Consider the following 14614-nt stretch of genomic DNA (forward strand, 5'->3'; position numbering starts at 1 on the left):
GCCCTAGAAAACTCCTAACTCCTCTAACATTGGTGGGATTTGGAAGTTTAGCAATTACATCTACTTTAGCTCTATCCACTTCAATTCCTTCCTTTGAGATTTTATGTTCAAGAACGATGCCTTCTTTAACCAGGAAATGGCATTTCTCCCAATTAAGTACTAGATTTGATTGTTCGCATCTAATCAGCATTCGTTCAAGATTAACTAGACATGATTCAAATGTATCACCGAAGACTGAAAAGTCATCCATGAAAACTTCCATGCATTCTTCTATCATGTCATGAAAAATCGCCATCATACACCTTTGAAAGGTTGCAGGGGCGTTGCAAAGTCCAAATGGCATGCGTTTGTAAGCAAAAGTACCATAAGGGAACGTGAACGTGGTTTTCTCTTGATCTTCGGGTGCTATTGGAATTTGAAAATATCCGGAAAATCCATCAAGAAAACAATAGTAACTATTTTCGGCTAGCCTTTCCAACATTTGATCAATGAAAGGTAAGGGAAAGTGATCTTTTCTGGTGGCGTCATTTAATTTTCTATAATCAATACACACACGCCATCCTGTTATAGTCCTAGTAGGAATAAGCTCATTTTTTTCATTTGTAATGACAGTCATGCCACCTTTCTTAGGCACGCATTGAACTGGGCTTACCCATGGACTATCAGAAATTGGATAAATTAGACCTGCGTCTAGCAGTTTAATAATTTCTTTTTTAACTACATCTTGCATATTCGGATTTAGTCTTCGTTGGCGTTGCACATACGTTTTATGACCTTCTTCCATAAGGATTTTATGTGTGCAATACGAAGGACTTATTCCTTTAATATCATGGATCTTCCATGCAATGGCTGGTTTATGAGCTTTCAACACAGAAATGAGTTGTGATTTCTCATTTTCAGTAAGAGAAGACGATATTATTACAGGTAATTCAGATTTACCATGTAAATAAGCGTATTCCAAATGGTTTGGAAGTGGCTTTAACTCTAATTTCGGTGGTTCTTCTATCGATGATTTATATCGATATCTGTCTTCTTCTTTTAGCATTTGAATTTCTTCTGTTGTTGGTTCATATCCATTAGCTATAAGTGTAGCTAACATTTCAACTTCATCAATTGGTTCAGTTCCTTCTCCTAAAGAACATTCTCCTGTTCCTTGTAATTCTGGAAATTCTTCTAACAATTCTGCATGTGAATCTATAGTTTGAATATAATAACATGTATCATCTGAAGATTACGGTTGTTGCATTGCTCTATCAACTGAAAAGGTAACACTCCCATCCTCTATACTTAGGGTCAATTTCTTACCAAACACGTCTATCATTGCTTTAGCCGTGTTTAAGAATGGTCTTCCTAATATGAGAGGAACTTGAGAATCTTCTTCCATGTCCAGAACAACAAAATCTACTGGAAATACTAAAGTACCAACTTTAACCAGCATGTTCTCCATTATCCCTCTTGGATATTTTATTGATCGATCGGCTAGCTGTATGCTTATTCTTGTTGGTTTCAATTCTCCAAGGTCTAGTTTAGCGTATAGTGAATACGGTATTAAATTTATACTAGCACCTAAGTCTGCCAATGCTTCTATTGAACTAAGACTACCCAGAAAACATGGAATTGTGAAACTTCCTGGATCAGATAGTTTTTCTAGTATCTTATTCAACAGCACTGCTGAACAATTAGCGTTCATAGTAACAGCCGAGAGTTCTTCCATTTTCTTTCTATTCGTGATTAGATCTTTTAAGAATTTATCATATCTAGGCATTCCTGAAATCACATCAATGAAAGGAAGATTTACATTTATCTGTTTAAACATATCCAAGAATTTGGATTGCTCGGCTTCAAGTTTCTCTTTCTTCATTTTACTCGGGTAAGGAAGTGGTGGTTGGTATGGTTTAACATAAGGTTTAGCCTTAACCGTGTTATCTTCATTAACCTTTTCAACTACCGGTTCTTTTTCCTTATCTTGATCAGGTTGTGGTTCTTGTGGAGTAGGAATAGCTTCATCAGAAGTTACAGGTATTTCAGGTGGTTTAAGTGTTGTACCACTTCTTGTGGTAATGGCTTTAGCTGTTTCATTCCGGGGGTTAGCATTTGTATCACTAGGTAAACTTCCCGGTTTTCTTTCACCTATTAACCTTGCTAGGTTACTTACTTCTTGTTCCAAGTTTTGAATAGAAGCTTGTTGATTTCTAAATGCTTGAGCATTTTGTTCATTAGTTTGTTTTTGAGATGTGAAAAACTGCGTTTGAGTTTCAACTTGCTTCGTCATCATATCTTCTAAATTCGGCTTTTTATCATCGGTTTGTGGTGGTTTGTTTTGAAAATTAGGTCTTTGCTGATTGTAAGTATTGTTGGATACTTGTTGATTGCTAGGACCTTGTTGGTTGTTGTATGGAATATTTCGATTATAATTCTGGTTTTGATTGTAGATTGGTCTTGGCGGTTGATAATTATTCTGATAATTATTTCCAGGCCTTTGGTTTATGTATGAAATATTCTCTCTTTGCTCCATTGTTAATTCAATACTGAGACAATCTTTTGTCAAATGTGGTCCTCCACACTGCTCACAACTAATTCGTATTGAGTGAATATCCTTAGTCATCTTTTCCATTCGTCTCTCGACAGCATCTATCTTTGCGGAAATGGAATCTAAGTCATGGCTAGAATCGGCTCTAGCTGCTTTAGATGATCTAACGATATCTTTTTCTTGGTGCCACTCATGTGAGTGGGAAGCAGTGTTATCAATAATTTTATAAGCATCAGTTTCGGTTTTCTTCATAATAGAACCACCAGCTGCTATATCTATGTCTTTTCTTGTAGTGATGTCGCATCCTTGGTAGAATATTTGTACTATTTGACAGGTGTCTAAATCATGTTGCGGACATCCTCTTAATAACTTTCCAAATCTTGTCCACGCCTCATATAGAGTTTCATTCGGTTTCTGTGTGAACGTAACAATTTCTCCTTGAAGTCTTACGGCTTTAGATGCCGGAAAGAATTGTTTAAGAAATTTTTCAACTAAAACGTCCCATGTATCAATCGCCCCTTCAGGTAACGATTCCAACCAATCTTTGGCTTCTCCCTTTAAAGTCCAGGGAAATAACATGAGATATATTTGTTCATCTTCTACTTCTCGGATTTTAAATAGTGTGCAGATCCTATTAAAGGTACGTAGATGTTCATTTGGATCTTCCTTCGGCGCACCACTAAATTGGCATTGATTAGTCACCATGTGTAGAATTTGTCCTTTGATTTCATAATCTGGCGCATTAATGTCTGGATGAGTAATTGCGTGACCTTGGCCAGTACGTTTAGCTCTCATTCGGTCTTCCATACTTAAAGGTTCTAGATTCTCCATAATTGAATTTGTTGAATCGGAATCACTAGAGGATTCTGATTTAATGGTTCGTTCCTCAACAATCTCTGTTTGAATGATTGGTGGTTCCGGAGGAAAATTTAATGGTTCAGGATCTATGAATCGTCCCTGAATATTCTCCGGATTCTCAATTGTGAGGTCGGGTTAAAAAAATGGATTATCGGAAATTTGAATTGGAGTACTTGGTCGACTGGATGAAGATTCTAAAGAAAAATCAACGGCGGTAATATTTGCTAAATGTCTTGATCTAGTTACAGGTGGTGAACGTACAAAAGGTGGTGAACGTCTTGCGCGGTGCATTCACTGAATATCCTATTAGTTTTTAAAAAGGAAAGAAAAATTATATAAGTTATCCAATTAATAGACTTTTCTGATTTTGCCCACGTTTCGAATAGCCAAAAGATGCAGCAGAGGGGCAGGATTCGTTTGGTCTCAATATAATTGAGGACTGTTTGGCTCCAATAACCCGGTCCACGTACAAATCCAACTATTACTACGAACCAGAAAATTTTGATGTCAATCAATTTAACCACTTAAAATAAATTTTCGTAATTTTAAGAAATTTAGATAAGAAGTAGAATAAAAATCTATGTCCTAAAAACTAGAATAGCGAGAAATAAGAAAGAAAAAGAGCGCGTCGAAAAAGAAAAAAGAAAAGGGTTGAAAAATAAAAGGCGTCGAAAAATAAGAAATAAAAAGAAATGACTTATAGAACTTAAAAACACTCGACTAACCCAATCTTATTACTATCACTAACTTAAAATTATAATCGCAAATTGAGATTACTAATTGGAGTGATAATTGATACATAGGTAAAAGGCATCGAAAAATAAAAATAAGAAAGTAGCGCGTTGAAACTTAAAAAGGCACTAAAAACTAAAAATTAAAAGTTGCTTCTAAAAATATTAAAGCTTACAAGTAAAACTATATCCCAAATAGCAATAACTTAAAAAGAAACTAAAACTTAAAAAGGCGTCGCAAAATTCTAAAGCACCTAAATCTTAGTCTAAAGAAAAAGCACTTAAGGGATTTTACGGCAAGGCCTAAAAATCTAGAAATAAAAATAACTATGGCAAAAACTATGAATTAAAACTAAATACGAGCAAAAAATACAAAAGTTACGCTAAAACTATTAAAAAGGGACAAAATATAAAAATATATAAAAAGTTGTAAAAATTACAATTTTTATTAAAATATTATTTTTATATTATTTATTTTATAAAACTATTAATTTTATAAATTATTAAAACTAATTTAGACTTAAAATACAAATTATAAATAAACTAAACTAAATAATAAAATAATTATAACCTAATTAGGGTTATTAATTAATAATAATTATTATTATAAACCCTAATTTCATACAGCTTATGTTTCAGACGAGTCAAATCACTCCATGCGATCGCATGGAGTGTATGCTATATATTCATGCGATCGCATGACGTAGAAAATCGGGCCAAATGGGTTGGACTGCTACAGTGTAGCCCGTAAACTTTTATATATTTTTTTTCTGTTTTGCTGTTTTGATGTGTTATAAAAAAACACAATATTTAAATAAAATTTATATTTTTAAATACTAAAAATAAAAATAAAGAAACTTTATAAAACTTATATATTTAACAAACTCTTAAAAATATATAAATTTTTGAATTTTTAAAACGTATTTTTACAAAAACGTATTTTTATAAAAGTAAACTAAAAATAAAAATCTTTTTTTTTTATATAGCGTTGCGCTTCCGGCTTTTAAGCTAAATTTTTAAGTTCCCCGGCAGCGGCGCCAAAAATACTTGATGTTATGCGAGGTGTATATAAAATAGCTTAAATTTTAGCAGGAAATACTATTAAATACGATACAATTTTACACAAGATATTTATTTATTTATAGAATGGATATACTTAAACCTTGCTACAACACTTATAGGCAGTCTACCTAATCGTACAGTAGTGTAGTTTTTAGTAATTCCGGTTCGTTCCACAGGGAAAATCTTTTAATCAAAGCTTAACGCTATATTAGTTTAATCTATAAAAATACGAATATATATATAAGTAATATTATTATTTTAAAGGGGGGTTTTTACCGTTTAATGACCGGTTTGTCGATTTTAAAACTTTAGTCGCAGTTAAAACTAAATGTAAAATATTAAATAAATAAAAAACTTAATTTAAAGCGTAAAGTAAATAACGATAATGAAATTGCGATAAATAAAAGTGCGATAAAATAAACTTGCGATAATTAAAAAGTACGATAATTAAAAGTGCAATTAAATACAATAACAATAAATAAAAATGCGATAATTAGAAGTGCAATTAAATATAAAATAAAGGAAATTAAATATGAAATAAAAGAATTATGCTTATTTAAACTTCCGTAATCATGTTTGACGTGTTGATTTTAGTTTTATGCCCATGGGTTAATTGTCCTTTGTCCTGGATTATTTAATATGTCCGTCTGGTTTTTGTCCATAACAGTCCATCAGTCATAAATATAAAGTGCGAGTGTCCTCGTCAAATTATCCTTATACCCGAAGTCAAATATTCCAACTAATTGGGGACTTAAACTGTAACAAGGTTTTATTACTTTGTTTAATAATTACACCAGGATGTCGACTGAGTGTAACCCAAGGTTTTAATACTTTGTTAACAATTATTCCAAGTGTCCTTGTACATAATTTCACCCCTGTTTTAATAATTCTAGTGGCTATTAATCCATTCCCGTGTCCGGTTAAATGAACGATTATTCGTACATATAAATATCCCGCCCATCGTGTCCGATTGAGTGTATATGGTTATTTATAGGGACGTCCAATTGTAAATCTTTATATTAACATTAACAAACTATCATTTAGTTAAACAAATATAAAGCCCATTAATAGCCCATAGTCTAATTTTCACAAGTGTCGTTCTTTTGTCCAAACCCCAATTATGGTACAAAGCCCAATTACCCAATTTTAATATTTTTAGCCCAACATCATGATTACTTAGGATTAAATAAGCATAATAATAACTTAGCTACGAGACATTAAATTAAAAAGGTTGAACATAACTTACAATGATTAAAAATAGCGTAGCGTTACATGGACAGAATTTCGACTTACACCCTTACAACATTCGCTAACACACCCTTATTATTAGGATTTAAAATTAAAATTAAAATATAAATTATATATACATATACTACGTTGAGTGAAGAAGAAAAAGATGTGTTTTGTGGTGCACCAAAGCTCGATTTTTATAGGCATGTGGGCTGGAATTGGGGCTCATGCGATCGCATGGATTTATGCCTTCCAGGCCATGCGATCGCATGGCCAGCTGGGGAGGCTCACATTTGGTTTTTTTCTTCTGCCAACGGTTTTATAATATAATATATATATTAATTTTAAGAATTAATTATATATTATATTATATTTATGTGCATAGTTGACTTGTAATTTTTAGTCCGTTGCGTCGAGCGTTGAGAGTTGACTCTGGTCCCGGTTCCGGATTTTCGAACGTCCTTGCGTACAATTTAATATCTTGTACTTTTCGTTTTGAATCTTGTACTCTTGTAATTTTGAAACGTTTCTTATCAATAATTGGAACCTCTTTGATTGTATTTTGTACTTTTGAGCTTTTTGGTCGTTTGCATCTTCAATTCGTCGAATCTGTCTTTTGTCTTCACCTTTTATTATTTAAGCGAATATCACTTGTAAATAGGACAATTGCAACTAAAAGCTTGTCTTTCTTGAGGAATAATGCTATGAAATATATGTTCGTTTTTAGCATTATCAAGTATTACAATTATTAAATATTTATTTTTTTAATATACTTTATATATATGTATTTATTTTAGTAATTATATTTTATTTTTATTTTACATAGTTAACTAAAGCTTATAGTATTTTATATTTAGACTTTAAATATATACATATCTATATATATTAAAATATATATTTATCTATTTACAAATAGTTGTTCGTGAATCGTCGGAGATGGTCGAAGGGTAATTGCATATATGAAACAGTTCAAAGTTTTTGAGACTCAACCTAACCAACTTCGCTTATCATGTCGAAATAATATAAAGATTAAGTTTAAATTTTGTCGGAAATTTTCGGGTCTTCACATTGTCCTCAAGCAAACCTTCGATCTTTAGACATAGAAGATTCTTCTTTATAGTGATCAAGTTATCTTTGTTTTGCAAGATGCAGAACTGAAAACTTGGTTTTATTCTTTTTGTTATTCCCGAATCTATTTTTGCAAGCATGAGAGGAGGTTACATAACTGTGGCTATCTCTCCCGGGTCACTCAATTCACTTAAGTGTATCGGGTGTCCTATAGTTCTAAGAAATGAAATTGCTTATAGCCAGTCATGTTCGCAATCTTCGTTATAGGCTTGATCAAGACTCAAATCTCCATCACGTATTTGAGAGAATTTTTTGCTATATACTCAGCTTATTTCGTGATGGAATGGTGCTTGGAGGTTCGGGTTGTGTAGGGTTTTTGGATAGATAGAAGTTTTTTAAGGATCGATTTTGATAATCCTTTCATCTTTTTATTGGGAATTCGGAGCATCCTTCTTTTTGACCGCCGTGAGTACTTTTCTCGAATCTTTGGGTTCTGCTCCTTTTCTTAGAACTTTATTATTATTATTATTATTATTATTATTATTATTATTATTATTATTATTATTATTATTATTATTATTATTATTATTATTATTATTATTATTTTGGAAAGCATCTCTTGCTTTTCTCTTCGAGGTCTCCTTTTTATCGGAGGTCTTCTAGATACTTGATTTGGATGCTCGCATTTTCTAATGCGCTTTTATAGAGGATTTCTCGAAAGTTATGATTTCCTCGGGATTTATTTCAAGTGTTTATGAGGTAAATGAAAAGAATAGATAGTGGTAGATGGTTTCATGGTGGATTTTGGGGAGTGAATATGGAAATGAAAGTATGTAATGGGGGTGTTTTGTCTTCACGAGTAGCTGAGGTTTCTAACTTAGTAATTCTCATCAAAAGGTGTGATTGTGAAATGCAGATCAAGAGCAAGTTCGGATTCAAAGATGCCAACATCGGCGCACTCAACAGAAGCATAGTGAAGCACTAAAAATGAGTGCTTGTTGGGCCTTATTTGTGGTACCTCACAGCTATTATAATGGGTCGAAATGTGCCTTTGGTTGTGCAATGCTCTTTTGGAGAATTGGTTTGGTTTCTGCAAAAAGTTTTCAACTTTGTTTTACCTTTTTGTCTATTTTGTAATAAAAACTTTCTGATCATTTATAGAATTTGGAATCCTAAGCGTTTTATATAGCTTAAAAGTTTTAAATTTTTGAAAAATTCAGTTTATTAAACACTTGAGGTTTGTTGCGAGAATCTTTATGTGCAATATATTGCTATCCCACACTTTAAAATAATATTGCCCTCAATGTTAGAGATAGAGAAACAAATTATCCCACACTTTAGATTTGAAAAGTATTTCTGTTATTTAGAGTTTTTGTTGGTGGGGTTTCCAATCCCATACTTAGTGTTTAAAGTGGTCTAGTATATTGCGTATATTCTATTGAAAAAGCAATGAAGATGTAGTACTCCCCTATGGTTGCAAGGTGTGTATAGATGGTTCGCCTCATGATGTTTCTTCTAATCTTGTAGTGGTGCCATTCTCGTTCAATGCGTCCTTGCTCCAAGTCGTGCTTCCATCTTGTTTTATGGTCTCGATCGTCGTTTGTTTGTGATGTTTATTCATGCATACTTATTTAACTAAAAATATCATACAAATTAAAAGGCAAAGATAGTTATGCCCAAAATTGGGCGTACAGAAATGAAAATGTAAGAATGCATCAATATATCACAGATAAACGTAATAAAAGTGGTAAAGGGTAGAGTCACTGCTGATCTGGAATGTGAGGAGGGATAGAGTATGATACACTGGTCCGGGGCTGCCGTGGTGTCCTTAAGTCTGACTGACCCTCATCTCGTATCTCCTCGTCCGTATCAAACCTTCGTGCCCACTCTGATGTGTTGGTGCCTGAAGATACCAAGATGCAAAATTCGTCTGATCGTGCAATCAACCCACTAAGAGCTGAGGTGCTGGCGTGAATCATTAGCCTCGTATGCCAGCTTGCTCCTTCCTGTAAATCTCTTCCCCATTCATGTGTCATATCCAGATCTCCAAAACCCTGGGTTACATCCTCAGTCATACCCTAGCTAAAGCCTGATCCCATGCTTAAATGTGAGCATCAGCAGATGTATCTCTGTGCGTACTGGTTATGGGTGTCCCGCAAATGCTGGTGACCAACCCATCGAGCCATGTGCTCTACTCTCGCGGAGGAGAAGGAATAATTGTATGCTGTGTGTAGTGATGCTGAGGAGGAGGAGGTGGTGGATGCTGATAACCGGTGCTGGCGTGTCTGGGCTCTCTGTGGGAAACAATCAAAGGATGCGGCCAAGGATATGGTGAGATGTTGAAATGCTCTCCTGCGTGATGTGTGAAGTGTTGAAAGTTCTGGAGCATCGCGGACTCAACAAACCATTCATCTGGCCCAGGCATGTCTCCCATATGATAGTGATACAGATCATAGTATGGTGGGGCCCCGGGTGCACTGGTGAGTGTCTTTGTGCACCGCTATCGGTGGACTCACCATGTGAAGTGGGATCATCCTCATCCCTCGATTCTTGCGAACCCTGAGCTCTCCTCCTACCATCCCTAGTCCTAGGATCGGGCCTAAAGTCTCTAATCACCACATTAGGTTCAGTTTGGTTGACTGAACCTGCAACTCACGGATTAGCTAGAACTGTCAGCTGCCTATTCTGTATCCGAATAAACTTATTAATCTGAGTAGCAGAAGTAGCACCTCCACTACTATCACCCATATTTCACAGAGACAAATAAGAATGCAGGAAAAAATAACAAGTACAACCAATTGACTAATCAATCCAACCTGTGCTTGATCAGGTTTTACAAGTCTCAATAACTTAGACCAAGAGTTGGGCACAATGATTTATTAATCAATTAATCGTGTATCAAACATAGAATGACACAAGAAAGCAACTAAGCAAACAAGAAAGCCAAATAATATGAATAAACGCAAGACTCCCCTTTGAAGATCAAAAGATATCAGAGAGAAGACGAAGAAAAATCAGCGGAAGACTTTGATCAACAGGTAGTAAACCCTAGCCCTAATTTTGTTAAATTAGGGTTTCGATGAATATCACCACCCACAATTCACCAGTCGTCAATCGAACCTACACAAACCACTTTCAATCTTCAAGAGATCTCAATCACAACCAATGAACACCGAATCACAAAGAAACCCTAAAAAGCTTCGATCGAAAAATAATCAAGAGTGTACCCGCTCTAATACCATGTAATATTATGTAAATCAACACTTATTCAACCAAAATTACACAATCTATAACAAATCAAGAATCAATCCAGAAAACAAGTTTACAATCCAAATTACTCAAAATATCAACCGTATTTGAATAGAACAAATACAGGAACCAAACACCTCACAATCAAACCACAAGATGTGGAATGAATAACAAATCACTCAACAAAGAGGAAAATCAAACAAGGATTGTAACTTGAGAATAGTATAAATCGAATGAGAGAAGAAGCCAAAAACGAGCAGATGAAAATGTGTTGTTAACCTTAATCTGAGATATGATTAGGGTTATATACTCCTTTGATCCAAACTTTGCAATAGGCCAACATTAGCCCCTCGACTTGTATTGTTGAAAGAATCAACACAAAATACTCCTTTTCATCACTTCTTTAATAGGAAATATAACTTAAAAATAAATTAAACTAAAGTAAACTGCAACTATCTGCTATCTGCACAGTAAGCAATCACAGCAAAATACCTGCATAAAACTCTAGAACAAACCGTATGTAAGAAATGAATGTTTTCAAAATAAGTTTGAAAATGGTTTATCATTTTGAACATTCCCCCTCAAACTTATTTTGAAATAAGTCAACAAGCCCTAACTGTTTAACCAGAAGGTCATGTTGACATGTAGTTAATCCTTTTGTTAAAATATCTGCAAGTTGAATTTTATATTCAACTTTTACAGGTTTAATTATACCTGTAGCCACCTTATTTCTAATAAAATATACATCCACTTCAAAATGTTTGGTCCTTTGATGAAAAATTGGGTTGGCTACAAGTTGCAAAGCAGAATTGTTATCACAATACAAATTAACAGGAAGATCAACATTAATGTTAAGTTCCTGCAGTAAATTCTTAATCCAAATGATTTCACAAGCAACAGAACCCATGGCTCTATATTCAGAATCAGCTGAAGACCTAGAAATAGTTGCTTGTTTTTTTACTTTTCTAAGAGATTAAAGAATTACAGAAGTACACCAAGTAACCAGTGATAGATTTTCTATTAAGTTTACACTTGGCATAATCATAATCACTATATGCAAAGAGTTTAAAAGAATCACTTTTAACAATATGTACTCCTTTTCCAGGAGCACCATTCAAATACCTCAAAACCATAAAAGCAAGGTTGAAATGAGACTGTAATGGTACATGCATATATTGACTCAAAACTTGCACAGAAAACCTAATATCAGGTCTGGTTAGGGTTAAATATAATAACCTTCCTACAAGTTTCTGATATTCTGTAATATTTGTGAGTAACTTATCTTTTTAACTTGGTTCATTTTCAACACTCATGTTAGCCTCAATAGGAGTGCTCATAGGTTTACACCCAAGCATTCCATAATCATTTAATAATTCAAGACAATACTTCCTTTGATTCATGCATATACCATAATTACAAGGCAAAATTTCAATACCAGGAAAGTATTTAAGTACTCCAAGATCTTTGATCATGAACTTTGTTTTAAGAAACCTCTTAAAATTTTCAATCTCAGTCAAATTATTGCCAGTAACAACAATATCATCAACATAAACAAGCAAAGCAATGAAAACACCATTGGTGTTCTTAACATATAAATAATAATAAGAAACACTTTGTTCAAAACCATGTTCAATTAAAGCATAATTTAACTTATGATTCCACTGCCTAGGAGCTTGTTTTAAACCATATAAAGACTTAACCAACTTACACACTTTAGTTTCATCTTTAGTGAAATATCCTTCTGGCAATTTCATATAAATTTCCTCATGCAAATCACCATAAAGAAAAGCATTATTCACATCAAATTGAAACAATGGCCAGTCATTTTGTACAGCCAAGGTAATAATACATCTAAGAGTCACATGTTTTATCACATGAGTAAAAGTTTCATCATAATCAATTTCCTCCTTTTGACTGTAGCCTTTGGCTACAAGTCTTGCCTTATATCTTTCTATCTCACCATTTGAATTATACTTAATCTTAAAAATCAATTTATAGCCAATAGGTTCTCTGTCAGAGGGTAACTCAGTAATAATTCAAGTATTATTTCTATTAAGAGCTTCAATTTCTTGATTCATTGCCTCAACCCAATTGCTATCTTAAGAAGCCTCAAAAAATGACTTAGGTTCATAAGACTTATTAAGATTAGAAGTAAAGCACTTATTATCATGAATGAGCAAATAATAGTTAACAACTTTTTCAATTCCATATTTAACTTTACCATTTAAAACATAATCATCAAATCTCTTAGGAAGAACAGATTCTTTGGAAGACCTCCTTACTGTTTGAGTATGAACATAACTAGTTGTATTATCATTTAAAAAAGTATTGCCCTCGGGAGAGGATATATTATCCATGGGAGTTGTAGAAGTACTTGAACCCTCACTAAGACCACTATCTCTATTGGAAGGATTACTTCCATTTGTAGGACTATGATCACTAGTGTAGCCACTTGTACTACTACCATCACCATCATATGCTGCTCTCACATCATCATTAGGACTTAAGACATTTTGGTCATTTTGAAAAATTTGATCAAACAAAAAATGATCTCTTTATCAACATTAAGATCATTTTGGCTATTATCAACAGACTTTGATTTTAGAGAAAATATATTCTCATAAAATTTCACATCTCTTGAAAAAAGAAAACTTCTGTTTTCTAAATTTAATAATTTGTAACCCTTTTGCACATTACCAAAACCAATGAGAATACACTTATAAGACCTGCTAGAAAATTTATTTTCTGTATTTAAAACAGTTGCATGACACAAACAACCAAAACATCTTAGGTGAGAGAGACTAGGTTCTTTTTTGAAAAAATATTCATAAGGGGTCATTCCAAAGAGAACACTTGAAAGAGTCCTGTTAATCAAGTAACAAGCAGTTAAAATACATTCACTCCATATATTTAAAGGTAACCTCCCCTGAAACATAAGAGCCCTTGCTACATTTAGCAAATGCCTATGTTTTCTTTCAGCTATGCCATTTTGTTGTGGAGTATAGACACAGAAGTTTGATGCACAATACCATTTATCCTTAAAATCTTGTTCATCTTATTATTCATAAAATGAGTTCCATTATCACTTCATATGACCTTAATGTTTATATTAAACTGATTCTTAATTAACTGCACAAAAGTTTAAATGTTATCAAAAGTATCTTCTTTATTTTTAAGCAGATATTTTCACACAGCCCTTGAAAAATCATCCACAATGGTTAAAAAATATTTAAATCCTTCTTTACTTTGAATTTTAAATGACCCAAAGATCCAAATGTATTAATTCACCTAACCCTTGTGACTTATGATCACTAAGGGGAAATGGTTCCCTGGTATGTTTTGCCTTATGGCATATATCACAAGGACAATTTTCTTTAAAATCTTTTAAATCAAGTTTATGCTTCAAAACAGTTAAGACTTGATCAGATGGATGACCAAGCCTTCCATGCCATAACTGAGCAGAAACATAATGCACACACACATTGCAAGACATACCTAACACATTCATGTTGTAATCATTAAACACATACAGACCACCAGATTGACTACTAGTCCCTAATTCATCTGATGGGTTCGTAACCTACTTAATCACTGGAAACAAGAAGAAGGTGATCCCTTCCATCCATCACATTGCCCTCTTGGCGAAGAACCTGAAGCACTTACCGGCGAACCTGTACGAGACACTATTTTCTCTCTCATTTTAGAGTATCTTTTCACGATTATATACTATCTCAAATTCTAAACCTTATTCATCCGCTCGTTCCGACCGACAATCATCCCGGAATAATAGAAGAAGTCAACGAACTTCGCACTCGAATAATCAATTTGGAGAATATGGTGCAAAAATTTACCAACTTCAGCAACATCACAGGCACCAACAGTACCA

The 14614-nt window shown here is 33.7% G+C and overlaps 1 protein-coding gene across 1 annotated transcript; it reads right to left on the bottom strand.

The window, feature by feature from the left end:
• Positions 1–12014: 12014 nt before the first annotated feature.
• On the bottom strand, positions 12015–14236 carry LOC139901566 (uncharacterized). The gene is made up of 5 exons (XM_071884261.1): positions 14017–14236; positions 13650–13782; positions 13455–13592; positions 12924–13281; positions 12015–12707 (listed from the first exon to the last, which is right to left on the bottom strand). The coding sequence occupies exons 1-5, from the start codon at positions 14234–14236 to the stop codon at positions 12015–12017; spliced, it is 1542 nt and encodes a 513-aa protein (XP_071740362.1).
• Between the last annotated feature and the right edge of the window lie 378 nt (positions 14237–14614).

Source organism: Rutidosis leptorrhynchoides, chromosome 3 (genome assembly GCF_046630445.1).
Source record: "Rutidosis leptorrhynchoides isolate AG116_Rl617_1_P2 chromosome 3, CSIRO_AGI_Rlap_v1, whole genome shotgun sequence".
In the NCBI taxonomy this organism is placed as follows: Eukaryota; Viridiplantae; Streptophyta; class Magnoliopsida; order Asterales; family Asteraceae; genus Rutidosis; species Rutidosis leptorrhynchoides.